Raw genomic sequence first — 20,742 nt, 5'->3', positions numbered from 1 at the left:
TTATTTATCATTTATTTATTGTTCTACTGACCTTTAAAGTCGTCAAGTTCTGGCCCCCCAGTAATCACAAGCCTACAACCAACCTTACCATACATAAAATAAGACACAGGAGACATCGACTTGGTACAAAATTGGCCGCAGCACTTTTTATTAAATAACCAGAAAAAAACTTTAATTTATTAATAAATACCACATTAACATGAACATAAACACAATGTTCTTAAATAACTTAGCCTTAAACACCATTTAAAACCATACCGGCCATACCCAGCTAGTTCCTTTTATTTAGCAACATGGCTGTTACTCTATCTGGACTCAACTATATACTTGTTGAGTCCATTACAAACCTCACTTCCACTTTACTAGAGGACCCCTTGCCCCTATAAGAACCCAATTGCACACTCACCCCATGGAGAGGCAACTTGTTCAAACCCCCAATTCGCTTGGCCATATTCCTTTCATTGCTGTCTGAGAACTAGCACCCCCGCCTTGCTGCGACAAACTATGAAGAAGAATAAAAACCATCAACAAAAGGGTGGGCAAGAGGGAGCTGTTGACACCACAGTGTTTATTCAAAAGTGACTTCCTGCCTCTTCCCGCTCAGCCCCTTAAGTTTGGCTCACCTTGAACCCACCCCTTCCCTTTCTATCCCCACCAACTGCAAAGGGCCTCTTCCTCCCTCGGTCAAAGCCCCCTCCAGTTCACTATTTCCCTTCCAGGGGCTTCTTTTCCTGTAATTAAGTTTTCTACTTCTGAGGACTGGAAGTGCACATGACAGATATTACAGGTCTAACCCTACCACATATCCATTCCTAACAGACCTCTGCATAGTGCCTACTACCGTAACAGGTCCTGGTTGCCTCAAGTGGTGGGTGAAATTGGTTATTGAGAAACAACTGCATTCATTTTATTACACTAATCATGTAGAACATCAATTTATTGCAAGACAGGAGAAAAGCATAACAATTACAAGGTGTTTACTGTTTCTTCAAATCCTAACTGACCTTTAAACGTTGACGGTTTCAGAATTTTCATACATAGATTACCTTAAAGGGACACTGAACCCACATTTTTTATTTTGTGATTCAGATAGAGCATGCAATTTTAACATGAGAAGGAAGCAAATTAATTAATAGAAGTAAATTGGAATTTTTTTTAAAGAAAATTTTTGGTTTTATGTCCCTTTAAATCAAAGTAAACATAAGAAGAAACAGATTGTGTAAAAAGAACAGCAAACAACTTTTCTTGAAAAATTAGCACTTCATTGTAGCCACTTCTCTCAGGGAGATAAAAGAGAGGAGACATTTTTGGAACTTAAGTTGCATTCTGCCTTTTCTGAGCATGAGCAAAACTGACTGTCTCTCTAGCAATATCTGAATAGTAAGTCAGCTCAAGTTTCTCTAAAAGATTTACAATATCAATCTATATATGCCTCCCTTTAGAAACCCCAGCCTCCTTTGTAGGGCTCTGACAGGAAGTAATGGACACAACACAAATTAAGTTTAACAAAGAAATAAAAGGTAAAATCCTTTTAAAATGATTAATACATATTGCAATGATTTTTTATTATACACTGCTTAGTGATTTTTTTATTACAGCAATGAAACAGACTGTTTAATATCCCTTTATTTGTCAAATTTACTGGTTCATATATATTTAAATAAGCATTAAAGTGCTTATTTTTAGGCTTTTTAATATCTTAATTTTAGTATATTAAACAAGGGCTCTAAATGTGAAAAATAAACTGCTGTAGTGATAGAGAGCATTTGTTTTACTTTTATGTATTTGTAAATAGATATTGTCCTAGGTTTAATTAAGGGGACTCTGTGCTCATACAATAGAGCATGTAATTTTTTGACTATCGATCTGCAAAGGGGTTAAACACATAGTAGAAGTTCTGCTCTGGACCCGCAGTGCATTGCAGGTCATGAGTAGAATATATAAATATTAAGGCACTAGATTTAATAACTCTTATGCCTCTTCTTCAGACTATCTCCTTCCTAGATAGTATAATAAAAGCAATTACAAGAATTTGGATGAAGATGAGGCGCTAGCAAAAAGCACTAAGATTTAAAAAGCAACTTATACTATATACAAATACAATAATAAATTCCCTTTAAAAAAATCATAGAATAAATCAGTGCTGCAACACTAAAAAGAAAATAAAATAAAAAAGAGCTCTGATAAAAAAAGTTTTGTTTTTTAAAAATACCCCAACACTCGTAAAATATATAAAAAAAAATCTGTTAAATTAATGGTCCTATAAACGTGGTGTTCTTCCTGTATATAGTCTGTATAGCACATTACTGAATTATTCATAAGAACTGATCTCTTCCAAATATAGGTATAGTTTATACACTGAATACACACATGCTGTTCATCTACACAACCCCTCCAATGTAAACAGTAAACCATGAGATCAATTCTTTACTTATTTACAGCTGCAAGAAGTTTGTTTTTTCCCAAGATCACATCCTCTTAGAAAATGAGCAAACATGTACACTTACTTGACCCTTCTACTAGGTACTTATCTAAAATGAAAACGCAACACCAAAATTGGGGTACAAAGGCCGCAGCTTTTTATTAACTTAAACACATATAACAAATGATAAATAATCAAATACTCAAACCCAAAACAGAGCTTGCCTATAGCAGTCACATATTCTCCATTATCCACCACATTCCCATCACATTCTCTCCTGGCAATCCAGGAGGTACCCATAACTGCTATCCCACCAGGCAAGCACTCCACCACAGGCAAAGGCATTACCGCTGTGCCCTGCCAACCAACCCCAAGGCCTTTGTAACCCCCTCTTTAATGTTAAAATTGAACAAATGCAGCCCACCTCATTTAAGTGGACCCCATCTCAAAGGAAAAAACATTTACCAGAATCCCCTTTGAACTCTACATGCCGTAAAGACAGCGCACTCCGCTATTCAACAAAACCGCTCATCATCCTATTAACTTTCCTTTGAGATGCATCCAGCTTTTTAATATCCCACGCCGCCCTCTAGGCCAAACGCGGCTCAATTTCGGACCACAATATTACCAACCCCAGGAACAGCTCCAGCAACCTCTCAACATCCCTCTTCATTGCATCCACCAACTCCTTCTGTGAAATAAAACCCAAATCATTCCCCCCAACATGAATAAACAGTACATCAGGCAGGCCATAAAGTCTTGCATTTTCTATCACTTTTACCAGCAACTGATCCCACCTCATGACTCTGAAACCTAGCCATCAAATGCAAACCTCTTCAGGCGACCACCCCAGCTGTACCCCCTGCTCTTTAACAGCCGCTGCCTTCCTCACCCAGTAAATATATGAATGGCCCATCAACGAACAATTAACAGGACCTGCGTAAACAAAACAACAACCATATCAAATTACTAAACTAATGCTGGCCTAATATAAGACAAATAACGGTTAGAGACCCACCTCCCAATCCTCTTAATCCCTGCAATATCTACCCCTAAGGCTTGAGCCTCCGTAGCCGCCCCTATTCTGAACGAGTGTGTCCCAAACTCTCTTGGCTCCAAACCTAACAAACCCACACACTTTTTAAAGGCTGCCTGGAATTGGAAACGGGACATCGATGTCCCGTCCATGTGAATAAAGAGAGGGCCCATTATCTGGGGCCTAGCTCCCACATATTCCTGAAACCCTTGAACTGGGCAACAAACTCCCCCATGGCCCTCAATGATATCTGACAACCTCTCCCCATCTGGTCCGTCTTGGACCTCCTCAACCATATCACTAAAACACCGCCACCCACCGCCACATCCGCCATCTGGATCCCCCCTTTGTACCTTTTATTCATCCCCACCATTTCCGATATTCTAAAGGCCCCCAAAAAGGCCACCACAAAGGCCAACCGAAACAGCTTGTATTCGAAATCCGATGAACAGACATCCCGCAATTTCCCAACTATGCACAGCAAAACCGAATAGACCACTGGTCTTCTGCTGTCCGGCACCACCCTCCCTTTACACTAACTCCTTGCCGCCAACCTGACCACAAATTTCTTGGACACATCCTCCCACAAAGTTGGAATAAAAAGGCCAGTGCCGCTAACCTTCTCCTGACCATGGATCGATACCCCTGTTCTCTGCCATTCCAACATCCAGTCTAGGATTGCCCTAGCTCTGTCTTCGGAAGAGTGCACCACATTGCACCCCTGCAAGAATCTAAACCACAAAATCCATACCTGCGTGTACGATCTCCAAGTCCCCGGAGCTACTGCTCCCCTCACCAAGTTCAACCTGTTGCGAATGCTCTCCTCCAGAAAGACTGTGGGCATTGTTCCCTGCACGCCTCCGCCTCCAGAGCCAGGTCCCGAAAAAGATCCCACTGCAAATGGGAAAGAACGTCAGCAACATTGTTCTCCCTACCAGGTACATGTACTGCTCGAAACATCACATTGCATTGTAAACATTTCAACACAAATAAATGCAACAAATGAACCACAGGCAAAGATGAAGCAGTCAGGCGGTTAACAGCCGAAACCACCCCCATGTTATCAGAATGGAAGGTAATCCTCTTATTCGCCAACAGATGCGGCCAAACTTCCAATGCCACTACCAAGGGAAACAACTCCAAATACACCAAATTTTTTGTCAACCCTTCCTTTTGCCATAACTCCGGCCATTGACCTACACACCACCTGCCCTGTAAATAGGCCCCAAAACCAATCCCAGCCGCATCCATAAACAAATGTAGGTCAGACTCTGCTACCGCCACCTCCTGCACCAAGGCCCTCCCATTAAATTCTTCCAGACATTTTTTCCACATCACCAAGTCCTCCTTAAGCTCTTTCTTTGAACGGATTCTGTGTGACGGCTCCTTTGCCCCTGCCGTCCCCAAAGACAGTTTTCTCGTGAAAATCCTCCTCATGGGTATGATTTTACACGCAAAGTTAAACTTCCCAATTAGTGACTGCAATTCTTTCAACTTCAGCTTATGCTTCCCCAACCCCCCTTCAATTGTGGCCAATAAGTCCACCACCTTATCCTCCGGCAAGCTACACTCCATCTGGAGCGTATCAATCTGAATGCCCAAAAAACTCAAACACATAGATGGCCCCTCAGTCTTTTTGGCCGCCACCGGAATCCCAAAGTGGTCCGCCACCTGCATGAAAGCCTTTTTTAGTTGTTCACAATCCGCCGACCTCTCCAGACCCACAAACAGGAAATCATTCAAATAGTGAACCAGTGAATCCACCCATTCCACGAAGCAACTGAACCTTTCAACATAAGAACATGAAATGGAACAACCCATCGGTAAACACAAATCTACGAAATAGGACTTGTCAAAAAAGCACCCCAACAGGTGGTGGCACTTTGGGTGCACCGGTAAAAGCCTAAAAGCCGCCTCCACGTTTACTTTTTGACATCTTGGTGCCCACCCCTGCTGCCCTCACCAGATCAACAGCCCTACTAAATGATGCATATCGAAACACTGCCACCTCAGGGTGAATCTCATCATTCACTGAAGCCCCTATGGATAGGACAGATGGTGAATCATTCTAAACTTCCCAGGAACCGTCTTAGGTACCACTGCCAGATCCCATATCGCGATCATCCCACTTCATATCTGACCTCACAGCTATCCTTTGGTGAAACTGTTAATTTTATCGCCACCATGCCATCCCTCCGTAGGTCCGATACACCACAGATATTTAGTCAAAGTAGCAAAACAACACAGAGCCCTGCTCCGGAATCTTCTCTGCCGTCACGCTTGCTAAGATACAAAATGCCCTAGACCAATTCCCGAAGGTTTTTGGCAGCTTCCTGTATCTCTTCTTGTACTCCTCCTTTTTTCCTTGCTCCCCCTTTGTATCCTCTTTGAACTCCACAAACTGCTCCAATGGTAGCAGTGAAAAGATCTCCAAAAACTCATGCTTCCAAATCTTTTCTTTGATGTCCTGGGCCAAATGTATGCCCAGGGGCCCAATCGTACATAGACATGGCCTACTCAGCGCGCTTTCAGCTACTTTGATAGATCCTCCCACAGCAGTCGCTGCCGCCCCCCTGTAACCCCCTGGGTCCCTACCGGCTGGCCCCAAACCCTGGCTACACCTTAACCTTCCCCGCCCTGTTTCTCCATCTGCACCACCAAATCCCTCAAACCCTTGAGGGGGGACTAGGAGGGGAGGGGGAATTAGGGAGGGGGGAAAGGGAGGGGGGGCGAAACAGGGGGAGAGGAAAGGGGGGAGGGAGGAAAAGGGAGGGGGTTCCCACCTGTTCCTCACAATCCCCTAAACCATGAGCAACCCAAACCCCCCATGCCAACTGCCCGCCCCTATAAGTGCTCCCCACACAGACTTACTGCCCCCTATCATAATAACCCCTTCCTGCTGTTGCCCCTTCCCCTAGTTTCCCCTCGGGTTATCCCCCCTTTTCTGGATCCCCTTCAAACCTTGCTGCTTCACTCCCTTGTCACCTCCTGCCCTGTCTACCCCTTTTTTATTTTATATATTTATTTATTTATTTTTTGTGCCCGGCCTTACCCTTCTCCATCCTCCACGTGGTTTGTAACCCCTGAGGCTTGTAACCCCTGAGGCCTTCATCCCCAGGCTGCCAACCCCTTTGCCTCCTTCTGGTCCCTACCTTCTTCCAGCCCCATTATGGGCCCTGCTGCCCCTATTCTATTCCCCCGCTGCCTCTATGACCTGTGCTTATCCCTGCACAGACCCCCCTCCCCCCCGTAACATCCCATGTCACTGGTCTCTCAAATCCCCCCCTCAGCCTCAACTCGGATCCCCCCCACATGCCCAGCCCCATGCCAGCTTATTAGATTTTTTTTTTTATTGTACCGCCATGTCCCCAGGCCCTGGCCTCCCCAGCCTTCAGGCTCAACCACCACACTGCCCATTTTACCGCCACACTGCCCGTTCCACCGCCTCTCTTCGTACCTGTGTCCGGAGTCTTACTCGACTGCGTCCTCCTTACCGGCTGGCTCTGTCTGGCTCTTCCGCCCGACCGTTGGGTCGCGACGTCCCCTCTGTGTCCTCCCACCGCCCCATTCACTCCTTCAGCCGGCTCCTCCTCTCTGATGTCCCTCACTGGTGTCGATGCTCTTGCAGGTTACATTCTCCTCCCACCTCTGCTGCGCAGGCACGGCCCCTTCGTCCTAGGCCTGCCGCCTACCTCCGAACTGAGCCACTCCGGCGGTCTGGCCCTCCTGGCAGGTCTCTCTCCAGAGGGCCATGTTGTCCTGCCTCGCCCAGTGGCCTCCCTGCTCTCCGGTGGCGCCGAGCCCACTGTTAAAAGCTGCTCCCGCACCCATTCTGTGCCTCTGGCATTAGCCAAGGCCATAACTGAAGCAATCAGGTCCTTAAGAGCTGCTATCCCTTTGCAAGGTACGTGCCAGAAAATGTCAGATTCTTCCCCCACGGACCTTGCAAAGTGATTTTGGCACTCTTTTAGGCCACCTTCCTTACCTATATACCTGGCTTCAGGCCCCTCCGCACTGCAACTTAACCCATTATTCTCCTAGGCAGGGGTCAAATGCCCCTCCATAGTAACTACTCCTCCAGGGCTTCCTGTCTTGAAGACTGACTGTCTGGCAGCAAAGTACAAATTTGGCACAGGTCCAAGTAAGCAGAGAATTGGAATGAGTGCCATTTCACTGTTTACATGTCATGGAAGTTCTCTTTCAGTACCACTGAGTAGTGGCTTCATGGGGATCTATTTATATATGTGCGGACAGACATGATCCGCTATAGCAAACCATGTCTGTCTCACATCGATAAATGCCGACAGCTTACGCTGTCGGAATTTATCATTGCACCAGTAGTTCTTGTTAACAGCTGGTGAAATACCGCCCCCTGCAGATTCTCGGCCAATCGGCCACTAGCAGGGGGTGTCAATCAGCCTGATCGTACATGATCGGGCGGATTGCTATACGCTGCCTTAGAGGCGGCGTATGAGTTTAGGAGCAGCGGTCTTAAGACCGCTGCTTCTTAACTCCTGTTTCTGGCCCTTGTTAAATAGACCATTTGGCCTAGAGAGTGCGCGGCTAACTTGATGATTGGATAAGCAGCAGAAGCATAATATAATGAAAAAGAACACACAAGGGGAGCGAAGGCAAATAAAATATATGTTTATATAGGTAATTTCCATGATATATGTGCAGTTAAAAAATAAATAAAAAATCTTTAAATACTTTACTATCCCTTTATTCTTTGAGAATGGGTTTAGACTGTAGTGGACTGGGATTTAAGGGCTTCATTACGAGATATCATGAGTCAGGGCTACCTCCTTCCCCTGAAACTTTACCAGCATAGGGCCAGATTACCAGTGGCGCACTATTGTTTGCGCGCAAGCGATATAGGGTTTATTGCACCTGTTTGCGTGTGTTACAAGTTGAAAGTGATCACTTGAGCGCAGTTGAAGTAAACGCGTGTCGGGTTAGTGTGACCTCAGATCTCTGGTAAACTGTTATGAACAAATACAAAAGTTGCACAAAACACATCAAAATACATATAAAAGTACAATTGCACTCATAATAACACTATCTAATAAAAATTATAAAAAAAAATATTGCACAAAAAAGACTCAAAGATATGAGATCTCAGGTGTTAGGAGAAAAAAAAAGGCAGACAAAGGGCTTTAACATAGACATACATACATACATATACATGTCTAAAGATGAATAATATATATATATATATATATATATATATATATATATTCAACAATCGAAATGTGAATCCGCCCTCCAAGGGTCAACCACCCGGATGTTCCGTTTAAATATAATAGCTCCAACAGAGACAGAGACAAACCAGGATTTTTCCAAATGCAAAAGTCAAATTTATTGACGTTTTGGGGACTTGTGCTCCCCTTCTTCAGAACACCAGTGTAAACTCAAAACCGTGCTTAAATACAGTGAACAAAACAAACAGTTACCTCCTTCTTCCTGTCAAAAAAGCGCCAAAAAATACATCATATCCGGTATAACATAGAATGAACTCGGAATTTAACAAACTTCACTTCCGGTATTAATATACATCAAACCATTAATCATAAAAGTGCTACATTAAATACATATTGAATATTCTCATTCCCTATAGCGGGTTAATAACATAATTATCAATATGTCAGTGTTAAATATCACATAGTATTGTGCCCAAACTTATCGTGATACTGTGGCGTCAATCACACATACCCGGAAGACCGGAAGTTACAACGCATCCGGTTCCGGTCTTGCCGGAATTACTTCCTATGTGACGTCACTTCCGTAATATTTACGCCGCAACAGTGCATATGTTTATTAATGTGAAAAATCACACAAACATGCGTTACAGAACTGGGAAAAAAACATGATGTGGTAAGTGTATATCAAAATGTATTAAAACAACAAAAAAAGAAAATACAAGGATGGACAACATATATATATATTAATATGTGGGTACATATGTATTTATATGTGTATATATTTGTTTACAGACATATATACACATATAAACACATAAGTACATATGTATACATACATAGACATAGACATTATATATATATATATATATATATATATATATATAACTGCATTAAGCAGATGAAAACATGTAAAATCATATTTATGCAATATTCACTGTAAATAATTTACATTCCAATGTTCTGCACATAGCAGAATATGTTCTATGTATTTTTTTAAATAGATATTCCTATATTTATCTGTATATATCTATACATTTATTGTACCATAATACCATCAGATATATGTAGAAATATCCATTTCTGAATAAATAGAACATATACTGCTATCTGAAGAACATTGAAATGTGAAATATTCATATTTTTATGTCAGGTTAGCGCAATCGGGGTAGCGCGCGAGTGGGGTGTTGTTTTTTTCCACTCCATTGACTTTTATGGGGAAAAGGTTAACGTGTGTGCAATATTGTAAATTCGGCTTTTTGCGCACAACGGGTTGGCGCAGAAGCAAAAACGTTTTACTTTCAACTTGTAAAACAAGCGCTACCCAACTTGCGCAAAAAGCTTACTTCTAGCACAGTTACTGCGCAAGTAATCTCGTAATCTAGCCCATATTATACATTTTTCCTTTTACTAGGCATGTGCATTTGTTTCCTTACAAATGCATATTCGTAATGAAGATACGACTATTCATTTTGTTTTCACAAAACAAATATCTGAATAAATGCACTAATTTAATGACCAATATATACTAACAAAATTTGTTAGTATTTATTTGTTTCCTTCAAATTAAATGTTAAGGTCACTATACTTAAAGCACAGGCTATTGGAGTCGCCACCTAAGCTTCCTACTAGCGCAGCCTTGTCCGTGCTGAAGGTATCACCAGTTATAGGTAATTATAAGCCTGAAGTTGACACTGTGTCACCTGCAGAAAAGGAACATTTACCTTTTTGTTTTAGATGTTACTGAATATTCAGCATTAGTTTTGTTTTAATCTAAACAAATACAGAATAGTGTAGCAAACAAATATTCTGAAAAGCAATTTTTCAGAATATCCGTTATGAATAATTCATCCGAAACAAATTATTTGCTTCTGCACAAGTCTACCTTTTACTAAGGTTTTAAGATTCTAGTGAGCAATTCACCATTTTTTTATATTTGTACATAATACATTTTGTCTAAAATAATAAATCCACTATCAATTTACATTCTTATCAGGTGGGATAAACATAGTGAATTTCTTTGTGCACATTTAAATAATAGTTTGATGCTTCTTTGGTAAGAAACTAAATTGAATTCAATTGTTAAATGATGGTAATTCATCTATGTTAAACTAAATCACATTTATCATTAGGGTAACCTCCAACTTTAGCAAGTCTGGCACATATGTATTTACAGGATGGCCAGAAATTAATTGCTACAATAAATTAGTATGCTTGTTTTCCTGTGCTCTTACAAGTTTCATTAACTAAACGAAAACAGAAATGTATTACTCCATATTTAGCATATCAATTATTAATCTCTGGATTGTAGTTACAACACTGTCTATTTTATCTGAATTAGGAACAAGCATTTAGAGTTAAGTTTTATTTGTTTAATTAAATGTCTTCTCTATTTTACAAATTAGTACCAGTATACCTGGCCAGCTGTTATTTGGCTACCTGCAGTTATATGAACCTGAAGCACACGTTTCTATTTTAGTTACTCGCTGGATTTACATGTGGAATATGTCTAATTTAGGTTGACTTTGATGCACTATACTATAATGTATAATACATACTATAGCCTGTACAATACAGTGAAGCTAGTAATAACAGCACTCTTGGTCAGTTCTAACATAAATGAAGTTGAACCAAAGAATCTAACTGATCTATCCATATTTTATGTTCCTGCAGATTTATGATATTCCGCCATCTGTGAGTAAAGATGTTGATGTGCCCACAAGGGAAGATACCTATGATTTCCCACCAGCTTTCTCAAATCAAAGGATGCAGGCTCCAACTCAGAATTCCATACACATTGTCCATGACCCTGAACCTTATATCCCTGAGGACATTTATGACATTCCCCCATCAGCAGTTAAAGGTGGTGAAATGCCCTATTCACAAGAGATATATGATGTTCCTCCAAGCCTTAGAAAACCAGCTGGGCATACATTCATCCAGGATGTTTATGATGTTCCAAGAGAGTTTCATGGAGGCAATGCAACCCTCGAAAACGATGCAGATTATATATATGATGTTCCTCCCCAAGTTGACAGGGAAGTTAAATCTATTGAAGAGCAAGTAGGAAACTTTAAGAGACTATCTGCTTCCAGTACTGGCAGCACAAAAAGCAACATATCTACATCATCACTTGATACCATCCCAGTGAAGGAATCTTCTGTTGTTCCACCAAAGCCTGCCTGGAGAGAGTTAAACCTGGACTTAGAGGCAGCCATGGAATTATTGGTTAAACTGCAGCATGGTGTTAATAGCTCTATTTTATATCTGATGTCCTTCATCAGCAGCACCTGGAGGAGCCGTGAACAAATGGAAGCCAATGTTCAGAGCATCCAATCTGCAGCTGAAGGTGTTAAAAGTGCAGTGAAAGAATTACTGGAGTTTGCAAGAGGAGCCGTAGGAAACTCTGCACAGGCATCTGACCGCTCTCTTCATGCAAAGCTTAGCAAGCAACTTCAGAAGATGGAGGATGTATACCATCAACTGCTTAAGCACAGTCTAGCACTGGATAGCTGCAACTGGTCCTTGAACATCCTGCTTGCAAACAAACCTGGCTCATCAGATGACCTTGATCGCTTTGTTATGTTTTCTAGGGGGATTCCAGATGATACCAAACAGCTGGCATCTTTCCTACATGGAAATGCCTCTTTACTATTTAAAAGGACCAAGCAGAATCTCCCTCTGAGTGATTCTCAGAATGGACAGGAGAATAGCAATAACTTAGCTAACAATAACAATAACTTGTCGGTCGGTCAAACAGGACACACAGAAAAAACTAATATTCAGTCCAGGCCTTTGCCGTCTCCTCCTAAATTTATAGCAGAGGATTCACCTGATGGCCAGTATGAAAACAATGAGAGCGGCTGGATGGAAGACTATGATTATGTCCATTTGCAGGTAAGGTGATGGTCACTTTTATAACACAGCAATAATTGAAAAACTGTCATTGATATAAATAATCAACATCACATGAACATGTGTGTATGAACACTAAATACAGAACATAATAGTGTTTACTTTTCCATGAAATATGTGGTGTGTTGCTTTATCTAAAAGACATATAAACAAGTATTAATAAAATTATCTAATGTGCTAGAGCATTCTATTATTGCACTATTGCATGAACAGAATTATTTATTTAATCCCCAGAAGGTGGTTAAACCTAGAATTAAATTCAGCTCCTGAATGGCAATGCAAAACTGGCTTGGAGCCAAACACGGGTGTTGAATCATTCAGAAGTGGAATATGTGCTTAGCAGTAGTGAAATAAGGAAATGCTCTAACGTTTTCTCATATTCCTTCACTATCTAATATTCATAATTTTGACTTCAATGTACCTTTAAATAGAGATTTTTGTTGTCACTACTAGTCGCACAACTGAATTGTATTACGTTTGCTCAGTCTGTGCTTGTCCTTAACCAGAGTACATTTATGCATTACAGATGTTGTGAACCACTATATATTAGGGATGGGCGAATGTGCTGAAAGTGCAATTCATTTTGTAGAACGAATAGTCCTGTGGACATTTATTTTGGACAATTGAATGTTGATTAGAAGGAAAATCCATTAAAATTCAGTAATCAAATGTTATTTACGGTTTTCGAATGTTGCTTTTGTTTTCAAATGTTCATAATTATATTGAATATCCCCATTCGAAATTTCAAATGTTACATTTGATTTAACAAATACTATTCAGAATTTCAATAGTTCATGTGGTAGGAAATGTATTATATATTTAAAGAGAACATCAGAAATACTATTACAAATACATTGATTCAAATTTTTCGAATTCGAATATTGTATAATTCTAATTGAATTATTAGAAGAATTTGAAATGAATAATTCAATGATTTAAAGAAAGCATTAGAAACACTATTACATTCATTACCTTTTACTGTTTGTATTGTTTATATAATTTTTAATAAAGCATTTGAAAAAAAAATACTATTACATTAAACGAAGATTATATATATATATATATATATATATATATATATACACACACACACACATATATATATATATATATATATATATATATATATATATATATATATATATATATATAAATCAATGTAAATATTTGCATAGGAAACTAGTACATCTAGGCAAGTATCCCCGCTTGCTTTCCCCCAGAAATTCTTAATATGCAATGTTTCCAATGCACAAGAGAATTGTGGGTAAGATATGCAAATTAGGTATGCAAATTCTCTGTTTTTTTCTTCGAAAATACTGTTTTAACACAGCGATCCTTTTAAACAGGAATATGACAGCAAACCAGAAATCACTATATATATATATACAGTGGATATAAAAAGTCTACACACCCCTGTTAAAATGTCATGTTTCTGTGATGTAAAAAAAAAATATGAGACAAAGATAAATCATTCAAGAACATTTTCCACCTTTAATGTTATCTATAAACTGTACAACTCAATTGCAAAACAAACTAAACTCTTTTAGGTGGAGGGAAGTAGAAATAAAAAACTAAAATAATATGGTTGCATAAGTGTGCACACCCTTAAACTAATACTTTGTTGAAGCACCCTTTGATTTTATTACAGCACTCAGTCTTTTTGGGTATGAGGTTTTCAGCATGGCACATCTTGACTTGGCAAGATTTGCCCACTCTTCTTTGCAAAAAGACTCCAAGTCTGTCAGATTGCGAGGGCATTTCCTGTGAACAGCTCTCTTCAGGTCACCTCACAGATTTTCGATTGGATTCAGGTCTGGGCTCTGACTGGGCCATTCCAAAACTTTAATCTTCTTCTGGTGAAGCCATTCCTATGTTGATTTGGATGTATGTTTTGGGGCGTTGTCATGCTGAAAGATGAAGTTCCTCTTCATGTTCAGCTTTCTAGCAGAATCCTGAAGGTTTTGTGCCAATACTGTCTGGTATTTGGAACTGTTCATAATTCCCTCTACTTTGACTAAGGCCCCAGTTCCAGCTAAAGAAAAACAGACCCAAAGCATGATGCTGCCACCAAAATGCTTCACTGTGGGTATGGTGTTCTTTTGGTTATATGCAGTGTTGTTTTTGTGCCGAACATATCTTTTGGAATTATGGCCAAAAAGTTTAATCTTGGTTTCATCAGACCATAACATCTTATCCCACATGCTTTTGGGAGACTTCAGATGTGTTTTTGCAAAATTTAGTTGGGCTTGGATGTTTTTTTTCGTAAGAAAAGGCTTCCGTCTTGCCACTCTACCCCATAGCCCAGACATATGAAGAATACGGGCGATTGTTGTCACATGCACCACACAGCCAGTACTTGCCAGATATTCCTGCAGCTCCTTTAATGGTGCTGTAGGCTGCTTGGTAGCCTCCCAGACCAGTTTTCTTCTCGTCTTTTCATCAATTTTGGAGGGACATCCAGTTCTTGGTAATGTCACTGTTGCACCATATTTTCTCCACTTGATGATGACTGTCTTCACTGTGTTCCATGGTATATCTAATGCCTTGGAAATTCTTTTGTACTGTTCTCCTGACTGATACCTTTTAACAATGAGATCCCTCTGATGCTTTTGAAGCTCTCTGCGAACCATGGCTTTTGCTGTAGGATGCGACTAAGAAAATGTCAGGAAAGACCTACTAGAACAGCTGAACTTTATTTGGGGTTAATCAGAGGCATTTTAAATGATGGCAGGTGTGGTTTTTTTACATCACAGAAACCTTACATTTTAACAGGAGACTGTCTATATCCAATATATATATATATAAATAAAGATATGTTCCACAGATGTCTGCACTCCCACTTCAAGAAGCCACTCACTGGATTTGTGAAAAAATAGATAAATTTTTAATTACAACATGGTGACGTTTCAGGGTTCTCAGACCCCTTCCTCAGACCAGACAGCATTGTGACAAACATTGCAGTTTAAATATCCCTAAGCCCCTCCTCCTGTGTTCAAAAAATTGCGCCAAAAACAAACAAATAGTTGCCATAGTGATTTCAACAATCAGCATTGCATATAATGTGAAGCATAATAACAAGTGCCTTCATTTATGACCAAAATATGTGATATCATTGTGTCTCTGCTGATTGCTTTACAAACATAATGGTGTAAATTATATATGCGAAAAATGTATAAGTGTAAAACCACACCTTAATAGTGTCATATTCACGGATTTAACTCGTATTCACATTAGACCACAGTGTAATTATATACATCTCAAATTTCAAGTTTCCTAGCACAGTTGATGAGACCAGGCAACATTTGTAATGATCGTGATATGTTTGAACTGCCATCTGTTGTCAATCACATTTACGGTATTTTACATAATAGTGTTAGCTAATGTGTTTTCATACAAATGATACATTGCGTTTACTTTGTGGAGCTCATTATATGTATATGTACCCCTGAATTCCTCCTATTAACATTCCACCGTTCCAGAGAGGGAGTAGTGCTATGTTGTTCCAAATTCGCCTGCTTGTGCCTTACAAATATTTAGACATATTTTTATACATTATAGCCCTTTCCAGTAAAATACCTTGTCATATACTGCATACCTATTAACCCTTCTAAAAAAAAATTATATGAATATTTTTTATCAGACAGTGTATATATGAGTGTAACACTTTATTTTCTTGTATTTATGTTGTGTTTGGTGCAGAGTTTTTTTTTTTTAACCCTTACACTTTATGCTAGGGGGTCAATTTATCATATGTCGGGCGGACATGATTTGGACATCGCTAAATGCCGACAGCATTTAACATTGCACAAGTATTTCTGGTGAAATGCTTGTGTATTACCGCCCCCTGCATATTCGGGGCCAATCGGCCACTAGTAGGAGGTGTCAATCATCCCGATTGTATCAGATCGGGGCGATTGCAGTCCGCAACTTAAGGAGCAGCGGTTAATCTTAACTTCAGTTTCCACCAAGCCGGAAACTACGGGCGTAGAAAGCAGCATTCGCTGCTTATTTAAAGGGACACTGGACCCAAAATTTTTCTTTCATGATTCAGATAGAGCATGCAATTTTAAGCCACTTTCTAATTTATTCCTATTATCAATTTTTCTTTGTTCTCTTGCTATCTTTATTTTAAAAAGAAGACATCTAAACTTTTTTTTTTATTCAGAACTCTGGACAGCACTTTTTTATTGGTGGATGAGTTTATCCACCAATCAGCAAGAACAACCCAGGTTGATCACCAAAAATGGGCCGGCATCTAAACTTACTTTCTTGCATTTCAAATAAAGATACCAAGAGAATGACGACAATTTGATAATAGGAGTAAATTAGAAAGTTGCTTAAAATGTCATGCTCTATCTGAATCACGAAAGAAAAAAATTTGGGTACAGTGTCCCTTTAATCTACCTCTAGGTCTTCACTTGCACAACCCCGAAGCACGCTAGTTTAGTTTGCCCTCAAGCAAACGCATTTACTTGTAATACGCGTGCAACTTGTAATCTAGCCCTATGACTTTCTAACAACCTCCTGTTTAGGTTGATGCATGACATTTATATATTTTAGTTTGATATTTCTAGTTTGAAAGCTGCATCAATAATGACAAAAGTTTAATGACTGCTTACAATTATCACAGTGAGTGCCATTTCCAAATGAAAGTGATACAACTGTCTGAATAACATATTTAAGGATAGACCTATTAGTGCAATGATAGGGTTAACCCCCTAGCTGTAGAGAATGGTGGAAAATATCACAAAGTGTTTTGGCACTGACATTTTAAATGCATTGCTGTTGCCTTTATGATGTGCACCTGCATATTAATAGTAAATCATTCTAGTCTTGTTTCTACCAATGCTTTTCTTGAGTGAGTTGCTTTAAATAAGCAGATATGCTAGCAAAATGCCTTGCTAATAACCAACTATAAGGTCATTGTGAGGGAGGCCACAAGCTAAGGAAAGCAAGTCCAATATTTCACAAGTAAAGTAAGATCTATTTCAGGGAATTTCAGACAAAAACTTATTCAACACAACAGAGCATTTTTAGCATTATCTCTATCACTCCACTTAAAAAGAAATAGAGCCTTGTTTTTTAAATTTACCTCAAAACTATATATTCTTTAAGTAGACAACCCAGTATTGATCTAGGCCCATTTTGGTATATTTCAGGCCACCATTCTCGCTGGCAAAAGTGATAAAAAAAAAAAAATTGTAACTTTTTCCCAAACGTTGGGGTTCTCACTGACATTATTTACATATCACGTAAATGGTTGTAAAAGTTTCTCTGGGAGCCCCTTTGTTTAGAAATAGCAGACATACATGGCTTTACCATTGCCTTTTGGTAATTAGAAGGCTGCTAATTGCAGCTGCGCACCAGACCGGGTTAATCAGGTAGCTTGTAATGTTAGGTTTAGCTATAGTATAAAGATTACTGTCCCACCTGATACCTTCAACCCCCAGATCCCTCCTAAACAGCTCTCTTCCCTCCCTTACACACCACTGCCCTTAAAGGCACACTATACACCAATTTTTATATAATTGCATTTAATAGACACCACTATAAAGAACAATATGCACAGATACTGATCTAAAAAAACAATATAAAAGCTTTTAAAAAAACCTACTTAGAAGCTCCCAGTTTAGTACTGTTGATGAGATAGTCTGGGACACCCACTGAAAGGGACTGGGTAAACAAAAATAGCAGACACTCCCCCCCCCCCCCTCTTCCCTGCATATGAAAAGACAGATAACAAACAGGAGCCTGCAGGATTCTGTAAACGCGCGTATACATCTGACACTGTGGGGCTTTGTTATGAGTCTGAAAATCAGCACAACGTTATTAAAAAAAATAAGCAAAACTATACATTGTTACAAAAACACTCCCAAATGGATCATCTACAAAACATTTATGCAAACACACACAATGTCCCTTTAAGGGCTAAATGACTAGCGCTATGGTTAAAGGGACATGAAACCCAAACATTTTCTTTCATTATTCAGATAGAGAATACAATTTTAAACAACTTTCCAATTTACTTGTATTATTTAATTTGCTTCCTTCTCTAGTTATCCTTTGCTGAAAGGGTTATCTAGGAAAGCTCAGGAGCAGCAAATAAACTTGGTTCTAGCTGCTGATTGGTGGATGCATATATATACTGATTGTCATTGGCTCACCCATTTGCTCAATTAGAAACCAGTAGTGCATTGCTGCTCCTTCGACAAATGATACCAAGAGAATGAAACAAATTAGATAATAGAAGTAAATAAGAAAGTTATTTCAAATTGTATTCTCTATCTGAATCATGAAAGAAATATTTTGGGTTTCATGTCCCTTTAAGGGGTTAAAGGGATATGAAACCTAAAATGTTTCTTTTTTGATTAAGACAGAGAATACTATTTTAAAAAAAGTTTCCGACTTCTATTATCAAATTTGCTTCATTCCCATGATATTCTGTGTTGAAGAGATACCTAGGTAGGCATTTGGAACACTACATTGCAGGACATAGTGCTGCCCTCTAGTGCTCTTGCATATGGATAACATTCTTGCAAAACTGCTGCCATATAGTGCTCCAGAAATGCTCCTATGCATACTTCCCTGCTTTTCAACAAAAGATACCTAGAGTAAAAAGAAAAATTTTAATAGAAGTAAATTAGAAAGCTGTTTAAAATTGCATGCTCTATTATGGAAGACATTTTTTTGAGTTTCATATCCCTTTATATCTATCTATCTATCTATCTATCTATCTATCTATCTATCTATCTATCTATATCTATATATATATATATTTTTTAAGTCTCATGAGTGGCAACTACATTTTATATGCCCCCTTTATTTCTATACATTACACATTTAAAATGTTACTGGCAGCCAAGGAGTGCTAAAAAAACCTCACTGTCTTATGTGTTATATGGAGCCACTATGGTAAACTGCTCTGTGTTATTTTTAGTGTCCGCCATGGGGTGTGCTACTTGCAGTCAAGGGGGGTCAATGTGTGTGTTACTGGCATCCAATAGAAGTAAAATAATGTGTGTCTTACTGGCATCCAAGGAATCAAGGTTGGGGCCTATGGTACAACATTTGGGAGGGGCCAATGTGGTGTACCACCCATAACCTATGCCCAATTACCAATAGATTGTCCAGTATTTTTGGAGGGCATCTTGTGACCCTATGGGCATGGGAATTAGTTAAAGCACATTCTGAGGCAAAAATGAGATGCCAGTGGCTTTGTGAGACTATTGCTTCTGATTGGCTCACTGGCTGTGTCCTTCTTAGGAGCTTTAATGCAGTAACTGGGCCTTTATCTATGTGCTTAACCACTTTGTGGGGGCTAAACACATAGCTACAGTCCGCAAGGCAAATATTACCTGCTGTAATCAATTTGAGCATGTAATTTTTTGCATGAAAATATCCCTTTAAGCCACTAAAATGTCAGATTTTAAGTGGCCAAAACCGATGAATTAAAGAATGATATAAAATCAAGGCCAAAAAATATTGAAGAAATATTGTACTAAAAAACAAAAGAGATTATTTCAGAATGTATCACAGTACTTTGTTTTATGAAAAATTCATGTGCTGAATAAACTATTTTTTCTCTTGGAATTTTCCTTTCAGCCAATCAGCATTATATACATAGGTATGAGTTGCATACAAATTTGCCCTTACTGTTTCACTTTTGTTCATGTAGTATGTAAACAAATAAATATTCATAACAGAAACATCCAGTCCAATCATGTCCCTTTAAATAAAGGTAATTAATATTTGTTTCATGTTTTATTCTGTGTTGCCTGATGGGATTATTAAAGGAATAGTAAACACCAAAAATGTTATTGTTTAAAAAGATAGATAATGCCTTTATTTACCATTCTCCAGTTTTGTGAAAGGGATTCAAAGGTTCTAGTTATATACGTATCCTCTAAGCATTGACTAATATATGTTAGACCTTTTTGATCCCAAAATTTAAATATCACGGAATCTATACCAGGTAAAAAAAGGGGGTTGCCCCGTATAGGGAGAAAATCAGAGAAATGAGGATTTATATCAAGCTCTAAGCATAATTTTTGCCAGGCAATTATAGTGTTACGAAAAATAAAAGAATTACGTATGCTTGGTGGAAGTTGTACAACAGGACAGTGTATAACTGTATTTAATGTGAATGGATGGATCATATTTTCTTCTATTTG

At 39.1% G+C, this 20,742-nt stretch overlaps 1 protein-coding gene across 1 annotated transcript in view; it reads left to right on the top strand.

Moving 5' to 3' along the window:
• BCAR1 (BCAR1 scaffold protein, Cas family member) overlaps positions 1 to 20,742 on the top strand; it is a 181,658-nt gene that overhangs the window by 139,340 nt on the left and 21,576 nt on the right. Inside the window, exon 5 of the mRNA XM_053700537.1 lies at positions 11,330 to 12,553. Coding sequence (XP_053556512.1) covers positions 11,330 to 12,553 — 1,224 coding nt within the window. The remainder of the gene's footprint in view (positions 1 to 11,329; positions 12,554 to 20,742) is intronic.

The sequence above is a fragment of the Bombina bombina genome, chromosome 1, assembly GCF_027579735.1.
Source record: "Bombina bombina isolate aBomBom1 chromosome 1, aBomBom1.pri, whole genome shotgun sequence".
NCBI lineage: Eukaryota > Metazoa > Chordata > Amphibia > Anura > Bombinatoridae > Bombina > Bombina bombina.
Note: the sequence above shows the minus strand (reverse complement) of the source record. Positions and strands in the feature narration are given on the sequence as shown.